Below are 15,033 nucleotides of genomic sequence, written 5' to 3' on the forward strand. Positions count from 1 at the left end.
AAACAACTTGTACAGCTTGTTTTCACCATCATACAGTGACCTTTAGGAAAACGTGGAGGCACTCAGGGCTGATTCTGGGTCTGGTGCACTGGTTTTAGCAATGAAAGCGTCGGATGCGCTGTTGAAGCTGTTTACACCGATCCTGCGGGAGCCGGTGTGTCTATTCTTTACTTCTCATTTCGCGTGCTGCCAGGCGGTGTTCACTCAATCTTTGGAATCCACTTGGGCTCAGGCTTTTAGGTTTTCTATGCCTTTCTGGGGGAGCCCCTTTGGTTCCCTGGAGCTATCCGGGCTGATATGACTGTATTAGACCCCGGGCATCAGTCAATGCACATGGAGTTCTAGGCCAACCGGGGACCACGAGCCAGGTTGAGAGGCACGAAGAGCAATGGCCTGTAGAAACCCCCCATGTGGTTGGAAGCATTCTATGTCTGCCATCAACTGGGTTAGGCACCCAGAAAGGTAAGCACCCCAAAACAAACCCCTATTTCTGGTTAAAAGATTGCTACTGAAAGCCGCACTAGTGGACAGAACTCCCCAAATGAAAACGAGCAAACAAGCATGATGTCACTACATCACCGCGCCACTATCTATGCAACCCCCCCCTCCCCGGAAGGGGGAGGGCGAGCCCCAGACCCCCGCTCCGGCTATCCACACCCCAGTTCTGTGACTGGATGTAAAAACTTGCGAAAAATCACCGACCGGATGGAGGGAGGGTTGCCGGGGAGCCTCCGGGTCTTACCCAGAAAATGGTATTTCATTACATTCAACGCTGGTTTTTGTCCTTTGCTGTTTGCACAGTGGTGTAGTTTCTGCAAGCGGCTTCTTCTAGTTGTCGTCCCATGTAAGACTTGTTGGTTATCCAAGGAGCCCGTGGAGGGTCTTCCTTAGAAGGGTCGTGCCAAGGCTTGGGTTTCCTCTCATCATGGTAGGGCAGTGGTGCCAGTTTCGGAGCCGGTACTTCCTTCGGAACCGGCGATGACTGGTCAACGTGGTGATCGCTCTGCTCCCAAGTCAGTTTCTCTTAAGGGGCATTGGCCCTTTCACAGTTCATCCCATTGACGAGGTGATGGGGGGGAGCCTCATGCTGTTTGCTCAAGCTGGTTCAATGATTCATGGATGTTTCAGGTCATTTCTTGTGGCCTGCAGTGGCATTGAGTGGCCCCTCCTCCTTTAGGGGGTGAGGGGCTGGAGGGGCAGGCTTCTTCTCTTGCACTCTATCAGGTCATCTTGGAGTGGATACGCTTGGGCATGGTCGAAACGTCGTCGTCCCTCAGGTGGGTTTCCCGCCTGTTTCCAGTTCCAAAACAGGACTCCATGGACCTGCGGTTCATTTTGGACTTGTCCCGTTTTTGGCATTTTGGGCATTTTGGGAGACGACACCACGGCGAGGAATCCATGGACCAGGAGCTGAAGCCCCATCTACACACAGTACAATGAACAATGAACAGTGAACGGACAATGAGGAAAAATTACTTGAAGATGAGGGGCTTTGTTCCCGTCTCCATGTGGTGCCATGTAGAAGCGCTTGGCTGGGCAAGATGCTACTGATGCAACAAAGCATCACCTGGTAACACCATGCACCCCACTGGAACTAGCGACAGGCGTGGTAAAACTATTCTCTGATTCTACATCACTAAAACCAGAAAATGAGTCGCCATCTGCAGACTCATCACTCAAAACATCATGATGTTGCACAGTAACACATGAACTGTGTGGTGGAGTGTGAAGTGGTGTGGAGTGTGGAGTGTGAAGTGGTGTGGAGTGTGGGCAAGGTGGCATTGATGAGTGAGATGAGTGGATAGGCCTAACCCTGATGGCACCCACATGTTCACTCTCACTGTCAGTCGTATCCACAACTGAGGGCTGTGTGTTGTCTTGATCTATGTCAGAGTTGTCAATATCAGGTTCCTACCCTCCTTGAACAATTCAATATGAATTTCTTGCTCAATCAATGACTGGGTGGTGCGCTGCACTTAGTACACTGGTCGGACACTGGAACGTGATGTGCTCACATGGTGTCTGTCGGGTAACTGAGTAATACTACCACTGTCGGGTAATTTCCTCACAGTGGCGGAATATGTTGGATTTTTTTAAGTTGGCATCTGTTTGCTAGTGCCCCTGGATAGCGTATGGGTGCCCCCTTTACCTGGTGGGACATCGTAAATCGTGCGCAGGACCCTCGGTCATCTATGTATGATGTGTGCCATTCCATGACAGTTACTCACATCATCTATTTATGTACAGTATTGCACCCTTTAAGGGCTAAGCAGAAGAGAGGCAACTGCACACATTACACACATCAGCATGGAACTAAGGGTGTTGCTGGCTGACCATGTGCTACCTGCCGCTTCCCCAAACAAGTGGGGGAGGTGGGGCAAATGAGGTAGCACTAGTTTCAAAACTTTACTATTGTTTGTTTACATTGTTGGAGTTCTTGATGCTTCTTGAGGCCTTGGTCTTTTCTAAAAACAGCTGTGGTCTGTTTTGTTTTGTTAACTTTCTGGGTGCCTTTCCTGGTGGTGGCATAATAAATAAATAAATAAATGCCACTGTTCCCTGCACCTCTGTGAGGGGATCAGGTTTGGCCTCCCGATCCTCGGTAGGCCATATAGAACTCCGCGGCTGACGTGATCTAGTAGTTGGCACACTACCAGTGATAGTAGTTGCAAGGAACCACAAGTGGCTTTCCCCAAAAAACATTTGGGCTATAATTTAAAACTTTTATCTGCTTATGTACTTTCTTTCATTTTGGTTAGTTACTGTTCATTTAGTTGAAAGTAGTTGTGTAGAGTTGGGATTAATAAATAATATTAATTGCAGCCATAATCACTCCCATGGACACACACATGGCAGCAGCCATGGTCATGCTGGTAGCCAGGAACGTGCTGGTAGCCATGGCCATGCAGGTAGCCATGGTTGTGCTGGTAACCATGGACATCAAGCTGCTTCACACGCACACAGCCACAATATAAATACCAACATGCAAGGTAAACTATATTTAGTGACATGTTACAGTATATTGTATAATGTTTAGTTTCTTTCTGGGAGGGTCCCCTCAGTAGCCTTGGTAGTAGTCAAGCCTTGGGGTATCACACAAACCTCTGAGACCCACTCGAGCCTACTGTGAGCCAAGACTAAAATCTGCTATCTATATGAGGCAAGAGAAGGTTGGGGATTGATCAACCCAAAATAAGAAAAAGAGCCATCACAAATAAAAAGTACAAGACAAGCAACTGCTTAAAGAAAATCAGTAACATTGAGGAAACAAAGCAGATTATTGTTGCTGCCAAATAAATACCCCAAGTGTAATGTACCTGACTGCCACCAAATGGCAACCCAGACTACCCTGAGTCCTTGCCTGTCAGCCATCTCATTCACTCACCTGGTGTTGTCACTCCTTTCTGCTGAGCCTGCTTTCAGTTTCATGTTTCCAGATGAGTGGTGTTGGCTATCACTTTAACATTTAGGTTTATGCAGGACCATTACTTTATTTTTGTTCCATTTCTTGCTTGCATGGCTCTGCTTCTGAGCAGTTGGGCCCCTGCATTTTAGCTGAGGCTATTCTTGGGCCTTTTAAATTAAAGTAGCTATATGTGGCCGATAAAGTTTAGGTTGGTGTTTGTTCAGCCGAGACATATGTCCTGCAGCTGGTATAACTACTGATGACAACCAATCACTATCCTACATTCCTCATAGCAAATATGGACATAACACCATTGCATACCAAGAAATTAACCTTCAGACTACACATCAAAGCAGCAATAGGCAATCTCATAAATTCAATTCACAATGTAAACTGGGAATCTAAATTCAATAATACACATGACATATTCATTATTTGACATCCTCTCTAAAATTCTAAGCCTCTACAACAAAAAGCGGGGAACAAAGAGCCAAAGCTCAACCCCCGCAAGCACAATAGTGGGTCACTCATTAAGTGACCCGCTATTGTCACTCATTAAGTGAGTACACATACTGTCCTCTCCTCACAAAGCATGTAACTGCCAAAAAATTAAACAGCCCCTGGCTTACAAGTGGCATACTTATAACAATAAGAAACACAAATATGAAAAAAACATAGAATTAGCCTAGTTACAGAGGAACTAGTTAAAATATACTCATCAATGCTTAACAATATAATAAGAAGAGCTAAACTTTCCCTTTATGAGAGTAGATTCAAAGAAGTGTAAGGAAAAATGAAAAGTGCATGTAAAGCCATCTCTAATATTCTAGGATCTAAACAACAATCACATAATAAGCAGATAAAACTCTCCAAGGATGATAATACACTTGCAACAGACTTAGAAACAGCAACTGAATTTAATAGATTCTTTACATGAATTGTTGCTAACCTTGCCACAAAAATCCCAGAGACCTAAACACTTGTGACTACATATCTCACCGGCAGCTATCCTAACACTCTACTCCTTTTACCAGTCAACCCGACAGACATTATATACATAATTTAATCACTTAAAACCAAAGTTGGAAACATTAGTGAAATACCAATTATGATACATAAAAGTGCTACTTATGCTCTTGCACCACCCTAGGGAGCCGGATGCTGAGCGGACAGAACACTGGATGTGTGATCCTGTGATCCTGGGTTCGATCCCAGGTGCCGGCGAGAAACAATGGGCAGAGTTTCTTTCACCCTGATGCTCCTGTTATCTAGCAGTAAATAGGTACCTGGGAGTTAATCAGCTGTCACGAGGTGCTTCCTGGGGGTGGAGGCCTGGTCGAGGACCGGGCCGCTGGGACACTAAGCCCCGAAATCATCTCAAGATAACCTCAAGATAACCCATAGCTCTGCTATTCAACAAACCTCTTGAGTGTCATAATTTTCCTGATATCCTTAAAAAAGCAAGAGTAACTCCAGTTCATAAAGAAGGCAGTACAGCTGACATAAACAATTACAGACGAATATCAAGCCTACCAATACCTGTACCTGTACTATCAAAAATATTTGGAAAAATTATTTACAAATAGCTCTACTCATACCTTGTAAAATTCAATATAGTAATTCCTTAAAATTTGTTAAAATTCAACATATTAATTAATTTATTAAAATTCAACATATTAAAATTCAACATATTAAGCGACCATACAAGTCATAAATACTCATACACTGCCTAAATAAAACAGAAACATGTAACACTTAGTGGGTGAGCCAGAGGTTTAACCCTCAAACCGTTAGGGGTCCAAATGGAATTCACACCCACAGGTGCAACAAAAAAAAAAAATCCAAAAAATTCTTTCGTCTTATAGAAGTGTTCATTTTTGTTCCCTGATCATGGAAAAAATAACAAAAAAATCGTAGGTGGCATATTTTAGCCGCAATAGGGTAGGGAAGTGTGGCAAAAGAGGGGCGTTGGCAGAGCCTTCGCCAGACGAGGTCTACTCCGCCCGAGCTGTCAGACAGCAGTTGCCACAAATATATTATTACCTAATTATTTCAATGTCTCTGATTGATTTATTCTTAGTTTTTTTGCAGTAATATTATATACAGTGAATTGTGGTATATTTATATAATAAAATGTGTGAACCATCGCTGTACTCAAAATTATGGTGTGCATATTAGTGATTCAATTATTATGTTCATAAAACAATAAACAAATAGTTTTGCTGTTGTTACACTATATACACAGGTTATATATAAGTATCTGCATCTTTTGTTCACCATAACGAACTACTAAGTTGGTCTTGCGAGTCAAAAAGCAACGAGGAGTGACCGCCACACACCAGCGAGCCACTCCCTCCCTCAACACCACCTCACTCGCCCTCATTCTCCTCCCACAATACTGTTTTTGCATTTATTCACTATACACAGACGTTATATATACGTATTTACATGTTTTGTTCACCATAACTGTACATCTAAGCTTGTATGGTGAGTAAAGGCACAAAGACGTAGCTACTCACACAGTCAGCTGATCGGTGGCCGCCCTCAAGGCCAGGCACACTAATATTTCTCCTCCAACAATATTGTTTGTGGTGTTATTACGCTGTATACACACATTATATATAAGTATCTACCTGTTTTATTCACCATACCTGTACAAATAAGCTGGTATGATGCCCAAAGACCATAGTGGCCATCAGTAAACAACATGACAAGTCGTGCAGACGACGCCCCTCCCTCACCAAAATGGCGCCTCCCAACCTACTCCTCTCGCTGTTATCACACTCTATACACACGTTATATATAAGTATCTACATTTGTGTTCACCATAGCGAACCACTAAGCTGGTATCTTGAGTGCAGTCAATAAATGGTGGCCACACACAGTCAGAAGACGACTCCACAGCCTTACTCCTCCCTCCATGGAGCACAGCGCTAAATATCACCACAATCTTGCTATTATCAGAATCCTGGTCAGTTTTATCAGTCAGGGGGCTTCAGTAATACTATCACTGCTAAATAATAGCAGTATCATATATATTATGGCATTTGTAGGCGATGCTGTGAGCTCGTGCTGCGTGCGCCAGCCTTGGTGGCTTGCTCAATACTGACGCTCTAGCACCCAAGAATGTTGGCCTGGATTTTTTTCTAGGTGGCATCTGGCAACTATCGGTCGTGGCTGTACTATAGCTGCCCCTATCCCAGGCGGGGCATTTAAATTATAGCACTAGACACGAAATCATATATATATGATGTGCACAGTTTCGGTTTTGTCACTGATATATATATATGATTTGTGCGGTTTAAGGGTTAAGACCCACACAGGCATATCCATGCAAAAAAAAAAAACTAAGTCGGAGTTGCCTGGTGACATTAAATTACTCTTGTAGCTTCTGGTTGCTCCTTGTTGTGGAGATCAGTGGAGCCTGCCAGTAATCTGTATTTTAGTAAAAATTACAAGAGATTAATTAATACCTATGTACTTAACACTATCGCACTCTTCAAACGACCCTCATGTCCAAATTTTTTCTCTCAAGTCCGAGCATTGGACATGATGTGCATCCGATAAAAAAATATTTGTATAAAATTCATTTATTATCCGATCGACTTCGGGATAGTTTCAAAAGGAGTACCTTTAGAGTGAGCACAATTTGATACCAAAATGAAAGATGTAACACGAAACTTGATATCAGAACACTTGAAAGATTATAAATACGTTTTTGGTCAAAATTGTTAAATATTTGTTTCAAATTCTATTTATTGTGCTATTATTATGGGATTAGTTTTAACCCCTTAACTGTGCGGCCTCCACATATGACGCCCCTCCCAGTGCCCAGGAAACTAAATCTCTGGAAAATTTTTTTTTCTTTTTTTAAAGTGTCAAAAACCCTTCCCTGAGTAAGGGTATAGTAACAGGAGGTCAAAATTGTAAGTACTTTAGCTGCTATGGGGTCCGTAAGTTCGTGCGTGACGTCGTCATTCCGGTGTACGCCCCTGGGGCCGATAGGGCGCTCGAGGCAGGATACGCGAGTTGCCGCGAATATATTTTTGTTCATTTTCTGCGCACAGCTCCAAATACATTTTATATACTTTTACGTGCCAATCCTATGTATAATGAACACGTACACTATATTATGGCAGTAGAACATCTGCACTGTCCGAAGACAGTGTGTTACGTGCATAACACATGTGTATGCATATCTGGCACATATTTCGCATGTATTATGCTAATTTATGTATATATACAGTCTATTTACACACTATCACGCTCTATATACATTCACCATGAACACACTCAGAACTCCGCGAGTGTCAGCTGCCACACCCTCACTCCTCCAACATCTTACTCGCCAACATTGCTCCTCCCACCATACTGTTCTTTGTATTACATTATTTACACATGTTATGTATACCTATCTACATGTTTTATTCACCAGAATTATGCAAGTAAGCTGGTATTGTGTCCAAACTTTACAGTGGCCACCTTACACTGCATGAGAAATCACACAGCAGCCAGCAGACGACGCTACGATTACGTCACCTCCCTTGGAAAAATAGCTCCTCCCAACATACTCCTGTTGCTGTTACTACACTATATACACACATTGTATACACCCATGTACATATGTGTTCACCATAGCGAACCACTAAGCTAGTATGATGAGCAAAACAAAAGTGGCTGCCACATAGTGAGGCTACCTCGATTCTCTCCCTCGCTCCCTCCTCACCACAATTACTACTCCCACAATACTACGCACAGTGCTTATTATCACCACAATCCTGCTGTTATCATCATACAGGTCACTAAATCCTGTAAATACATGATTGACCACAAGTTTATTTTGTAAAGGAACCTAAGAAGTCGTTTGAAGATTCCTAGATGGACGAAATAATGCTGTGGTGCTGTGGCTATCGCTGTGAACATCGTGAACATCCCTTTCTTTCGGATGCCTTAGTGGCTGATGACCTTCGGACTTGTGCTCACTTGGCCTCTGTCGTGCAATTCTTCAGGCTTCTGGAGCTGTCTTTGGATTGGGGCCTTCTGCCGAGGTCAACCCCACATCGGAGGATGTGGGGTTGCTTTGTGAGGGGCCTTCTGCCGGGGTCTTTGTCTTGGCTGCTTTAGCATTATCTGCCTTGCTGAAGCTGTATGCTCCAATCCTTCGGGAGGCGGTTTTCATGTTCTTCACCTCTCGTCTCACACTTCGACTGGCTGTACTGGCTCTTTCTTTGTTTGTTTTCACCATTCAAAGTGGTCGGCTCTGTTCCGCCTGAGTTTGCTGTCCTCTTGCAGGGGTTTTCTTTTTCTTTTTGTTTCCTGCCTGGTGGGGGGCCCTTCCTTAGTTGTCTACTGGGTGCGGTGTCTGGGTACTACATTCTCTTACGGTGGTACTCCCTACTAGGTCCCTGTGAGTATACACGTCCCAGGGGTGCAGCTCTTGGTGTCATTTGGTAGATTGGGCGCCGGTTAGCAGTACCCTGCCTGGGCTTCCTTGAGCGTGAGTTCCATCTCAGGACCCCGGGAACCGTCTCTGGACCCACGTGTCCATGTGAACCCTTAGTCCCCCTCCCCCACCCCCCTCGCTTCGTGCGAGTTCGAGGGTTGCTCGGTCCCTTTGTTTCAGGGTGACTCTCATTGTTTTTGCCTCCATCATGCTGCCTGCTGGGTCGGCGATACCTTCGACCCGGAGTCCTGTGAGTTTTGTTGCTTGATGGTGACTAATTTTACCCAGTCTAACAATGTTGTTGCAACGCACTAGGCTGGATGCTACGTCGGATGCCCCGAGGCTGCCCCGTTTTGCTTATAGGGGCCCGGACTTGGGGGTGATGGTCGCTTCGGCCTTGGTTTCATCTGCGCCCCCTCATCCTTCCCCTCCTGTGGATCGGTCTGCCCCCTCGCCCCCCCTGCTTCCGGCTCCGAAACGTCCGAGGGTTTCCAAGTCAGGGCAGGATTTAGATGGTTTTGAGACTCAAGCAGTCTCGGGGATGCCCCTTCCGGTGTGGCGACAGAGGCATTCGAGTCTGCTTTCCCTGCCGAAGCCTCTTGGTCTGACCAGTGGGCCCCCCTTCCGTCCGACTTTTACGGCTGCGCCGGCCTTTTATGGTTGCCCCGGCCTTTTATTTTGAGGCAGGGGCTTTGGGAGAAGACTCGACCTCGGTCCAGAGGCAAAGGATCCCGGGACAGGGGAGGGGGCTGACTTGGGGGGCCTTGGGCCCCATTGGACCCCGCCTGGGTTTTTCAGCCCTCAGAGCGTGGCTTACCATTACAAGGATAGGGGTTTTTCTTTCTCCCCTCTGTGTACGAGTTGGATTTGGTGTCTGCCCCTCCCCGGGTTCGGTTCCGTGTCCCTTCGGGTGCTTTGGTCCCGTCTTTATGGAGGTTTTCGGCTTCCCGCATCCAACCTGGTGTGGTGTGTGCAACCTTTGCGACTTATCTCCTGTGTGACCCGGATTACGCCTCAATCATGGATCCATCTTCATTCAGGTTTGGGTCTTTGTTTCCCTACTGGATCCAGTATGAGGTTCGGGAGTCGTCCTGGCTGGCAGACTGTCCTGTTTTTGGTTTGGAGGCGTGGGATTCCTTCTGTCGATCCTGCATGCTTGAGTGGCGTGCGGCTTTGACGGTGGTCCAGGTTTGCCTGGGGGGTCGAATTTGAGCACCTTGATGAGTGCTTGTTTGCTCCTGCCCTTCTTCGGGATGTGCGCAGGTTGCTGAGGACTTGCGCGCTCGTGGCCTCTTGTCTTCAGCTTTACACTTCTTTTCCCTACTTGAGCTGTCTTCGGACTGGCTTGGGGAGGATGTGGAAGCGCTGGGGGTCGTTCCGGGGTCTGGTGTCTTGGGTCTGGACTTGGCGGCTCGCTCATCGTCTGCCTTGTTGAAGCTGTTTGCGCTGTTCCCATGGGATGCAGTGTCACTGTTTTATGCCTCCCGGCTCGCGTGTCAGCAGGCGGTGCTTGCTTCCTCCCTGGAATCTGACTGGGCCCTGGCTCTTGGGTTGTCTTCGCCCTTCTGCTCCTTGCTATTTGCGGATTCTGCTGTGGCTCAGTATCTGCAGGCAGCTTTGGCTAGTTGTCGCCCCATGTCTGATTTGTTGGTTCTCCGGGGGTCCCAGGGGGGGGGTCTTCCCGGAGGGGTAGTTCCAGGGCTTGGGGTTCCGCTCATCGGGGTAGGCCACTGGTGCCAGTTTCGGGGCCAGCGCCTCCTTCGGAACCGCCTTTGTCTGGTCGGCACAGTGTTCGCTCTGTGCGGGGCTCGGGTTCACGTAAAGGCCGCCGGCCCTTTCATGGTTCATCCTATTGACGGAGGCGATGGGGAAGAGGCTTGCGTTGGGTGGCTCCTCCTCCTTCGGGGGGCTTGGGGCTAATGGGGCAGGCCTCTTCCCCTGCGCTCTGTCAGGTCATCTTGGAGTGGGTTAGCTTGGGCGTGGTCGAAACGACGACGTCCCTCAAGTGGGTCACCCACCTGTTTCCGGTCCCGAAATGGGACTGTGCGGCCCTGCAGTTCATTCTGGACTTGTCCCGTCTGAACCCCTAGGTTCATTGCCCCTCCTTTCAGATGACTATGCTGTCCCAGGTCTGGCTTCTGATGGATACAGGCACTTGGATGGTGTCCCTGGACCTCCGGGAGGCGTATTGGCATGTCCCGATTCATCCGGGGTTCAGGGACTCGCTCGGTTTTGTTGTGGGGCATTAGAATTACCACTTTCATTGTCTCGTTCGGGTTGAATCTGGCACCTCACGTTTTCACACACCTTAGCGGGTCGTGGTGGCTCGTTTGCGTCTTTTAGGCATTCGGGTGTTGGCCTACCTCGACGACTGGCTGGTCTGGGCTCCCAGCTGGTCCGCATGTCTGCTAGCCAGGAGTGTTTTTTCCCAGCTCGCCGGGTTCAGGTTCTTGGTGAACTGGAGGAAGTCCCTTCTGGTTCCCTCTTAGGTTCGGACTTGGCTGGGTCTTGTTTTGGGACTCTCGGATCGCTTCCTTGCCTCTCCCTCTGGAGTCTCTCTTTCGCCTGCAGTCCCGCCTTTGCTGTTTTCTTGGGGGGGGGGGGCTCCTGGGTCACTCGGCAATTGCTCTAGGGTCTGTGTGAGAGCCTGAACTTTGCGATGTTGGTCTACCCACCGGGCCGGGTTTGGCTGGGTCGTCTGTTTGGGGACGTCTCTCCTGCCTCTCTTTCAATCGCTGGGTTCGACCCCCGGGGGCCTTGCATCTGTTGCTGCGTCGCTACCTTCCTCTTTTGGTTTTTCGGGATTCAGTGCCTTGGTGCCTACCCGAGCCCTCGCGCGATGTATTCATGAACACGTCGTCTCTCGGCTGGGGCTTTGTGATCAGTGCTCACCAGGCCAGCCAGGGGCGATTGGGTCCGTCCTTCCGTCAGGCCCACAGCACTACGGGACAGTCGCGGAGCCTTCCTTTGTATGTGGCGCCCTTCCCTGACTGTGAGGCTGTCGGGGTTGATGCCTTTCGGCAGGACTGGTCGACATAGGGGTTCCTGTACTTCTTTTCCCTGGTTCAACTATTGCCCTAGGTCCTGACTCACTTGGAGACTTACCAGGGAAGAGTAGTCCTTTTGGCCCCATGGTGGATGGCCCAACCTTGGATTCAGGCGCTGCTTGCATGGTGTCTGAGCCCGGAGGTTTTCCCGCGGCTCCGCCTCTTTCAGCAGATCGGACCGGCGTCATGTGGCTGGTTCAGTCTTCTCCTCGAGTCTATGTGTATGGTGTTTTTGACTCGAGTCTATCATCATCTCTACGGTGATCTTCGTTGTTGGTGTCCCACGTGCAGGCTTCATCTCGGCGGCAGTATGAAGTCTCTTGGCGGTCCTTCCATTTCTTTCTTTGGCTTCGTAGGTTTACTTCACCGTCAGTTAAGGTTGTCTTTGTTCGTTTGCGGCCGTCTCCTTCTTTTCTGAACGAAGAATGAGACTGCCACTTTTTAGAGGGGCCTTGGGTTGTTGATGCTTAGTTCATCAGGCCGGGGGTGCATCATGTGTTGTATTCAGTTGGTGCTTTTCGCCATTATTTGTGCGCCATGGACTCTGTGGCCTGGTATGCGCTTTGGGTTGATCCGGTTTCCCTTCTTCCCTGTTCCAGGGTTCGGGTCTCCCAGGTCGTCCGCAGGGTTATTCGGTCTAGGCAGCCTGCAGTCTATCCCCGTGCCCATGATGTTTGCAAGTTTGCTGCTCTTGCTGCGGTTTTTGGTAATATGTCCTGGGTTGACATTCAGACACAGGACTTTTGGAGGTCCTGGCTGCGCGCTACTTGGTAAAGGTCCCTGGGCCTAGTCGGGCCTGTGTTGCTTTGGTTCGGTGATTGTAGCCGGTTGTCTTGACTTCGCGTTGAGGAGTGAGCAGCGACCACCTCCTGGGTAAGTCTCTATAGTTTTTATCTGTGGGTAGGTAGCTCCGGGGAGCCTATGGGGCTTCCCCCAGAAAACCAGTGTTGAATGTAATGAAACGCCATTTTCTGGGTGAGTCCCGGAGGCTCCCTGGCAACCCTCCCTCCGCCCGGTCAGTGGTTTTCACGTGTTTTTTGATGTCCAGCTTCAGAACTGAGAGGGGGATGGCCGGCGCGGGAGTCTGGGGTTCCCCCTTGCGGGGAGGGGGGAGCTGCACAGATGGCGGCGCGGCGACGTCTGACGTCATACTCGTTTGTTTGTTTCTGTTTGGGGAGTTCTATCCACTTGTTCGGCTTTTTGTAGCAATTTTCACCAGAATAGGGGTTTGTTTTGGTATGCCTACCTTTCTGGGTGCCTAACCCGGTTGATGGCAGACATAGAATATTTCCAGTCACACGGGGGTTTCTATAGGCTATTGCTCCTTGTGCCTCTGTGAGGGGGGCTAGGTTCTGGCTCGTAGTCCCCGGTATTCCCACAGAACTCCATACACATGACTGATGCCAAAGTCTGACATTAGCATATCTGCCTGGATAGCTCCAGGGAGTCTCCGGGAGTCACCCAGAAAATGGCGTTTCATTACTTTCGATGCTGGTTTTTTGGGATCCATGGCATGATATATGATAATTACAGTACTTTTATGTTCAGAAACCCCCCAAAAAACAGAAAACAATGAAATTCTTTTCAAAGAATTCAAGCACGATCGTCACTAGGTGGGAGGCACTGGTAAACTGAATCATGCTTCGCCCTTGCCGTCAGGAACAACACGCTAGGTCGACCCATACGTGTACCAACAAACTCACCAGGCTAAGCAAAACTCATAAACCGAGTTGAATTTTTCAAAGAAATTGAGCTTGTAAACCAAAAAATTCTTAATGTGGGGTATTCATAATCCACTGTACAGAGACCACTTTGTTTACGAATTTAATCGGTTCCCAGAGACGATTCGTAAGCAGAAAATTCGCAACCCGAAACAAATTTTCCCATGAGAAATAATGTAAATTTAATTAATCCCTTCCACATTCCCAAAAATATTAACTTCAAAATTGATTTCATGCCTAGTGCACACAAATATTTAGTATTATAGTATGTACAAGTTATACCTTACCTTTATTGATGACTCTTGTTGGCGTATGAAAGACGGTGAGGAGTGGGGGAGGAGGAGAGGTGTTAGTGTTTGAAAGGGGGAGGGGGTCCCTTTCCATTATAACATCAGGCCTTGATGACTTCTCTGGGGTACTCTCTCTCATACGTTTTGCCTGCATACCACTAGGACCTGCTTGTGGATCACTGCTTATTTTTCTCAATAAGAACCTTTCCATAGAGACTTGTTTTTCTCTACATTTTAACATTTATCTATAGTGAGGCATCACAGTGTTATTAAAAAGGTTAAGGCAACGGCCTACTACAGTTAGCTCTGGGTGAGTAGTTTCAACAAAAGTTTGCATTTCTTCTCATAGTCTACACCACTTCTTAAAGGTTGAGGAAGGGACATTCTGTACTGCCTCCTCCTCCCCAGAAGAAATTTCCTCAGCTGTCTCTTGTTGCTGCTCCTTGTGAAGGGCTAAGAGTTCTTTGGTGGTCAGTTCTTCGCTGTGTTTCTCCATCAACTCACAACACACAACACTCGCAACTCTCACAACACTGAATGCCACTTCTTTTTCTAAATTTCTCAAACCCCATCCCCTGCTCACCTTAAACTCTCTTGTATCTGCATCACTTGTTCCAGGAGTTTTCTATAAAAGGTCTTCATGCAGTTGTCTTTCTTTTTTCACAAATGATGGCCTCTGAAACACTATCACCTGCTAACTCCTTGCTGTGTATCCAAATTAATAACAACTTTTCAACATCCTCAAGTGTTTGTGTTCTTTGTTTTGTGATTGTTGATATGCCTTTTGCCACTTTAACACTCATAATGTCCTTTTTCTAAGCAATTACAGTGCATATCATTGACTTAGATTTGTTGTACTGCCTAGCTAGTTCAACAATCCATGTACCATTTTCATGTTTACGAATGATCTCTTGTTTTTGCTCTATGGTCATCTTCACATGTGTTTTCTTAGGTTGAACCTTACCACTGACTTTCTTGGGACTCATAGTGTGATATATAATACAGTGGTACCTCGGAATACGAGTGTCCCTGAATACGAGTTTTTCGGAATACGAGCAGGATTTGCTCGGAAAATGTGCCTCGGAAGGCGAAGGTTACCTCGGAACACGAGTTTGTTGATACGTGT

At 47.2% G+C, this 15,033-nt stretch overlaps 1 protein-coding gene across 3 annotated transcripts in view; it reads left to right on the plus strand.

Moving 5' to 3' along the window:
* Positions 1 to 15,033, plus strand: part of LOC123744880 (proton-coupled zinc antiporter SLC30A5) — a 170,506-nt gene that overhangs the window by 138,996 nt on the left and 16,477 nt on the right. For all 3 annotated transcript variants that reach the window (XM_045725121.2, XM_045725126.2, XM_045725115.2), the window contains exon 13: positions 2,824 to 2,990. In XM_045725121.2, coding sequence (XP_045581077.1) covers positions 2,824 to 2,990 — 167 coding nt within the window. The remainder of the gene's footprint in view (positions 1 to 2,823; positions 2,991 to 15,033) is intronic.

This window comes from Procambarus clarkii, chromosome 10 (assembly GCF_040958095.1).
Source record: "Procambarus clarkii isolate CNS0578487 chromosome 10, FALCON_Pclarkii_2.0, whole genome shotgun sequence".
In the NCBI taxonomy this organism is placed as follows: domain Eukaryota; kingdom Metazoa; phylum Arthropoda; class Malacostraca; order Decapoda; family Cambaridae; genus Procambarus; species Procambarus clarkii.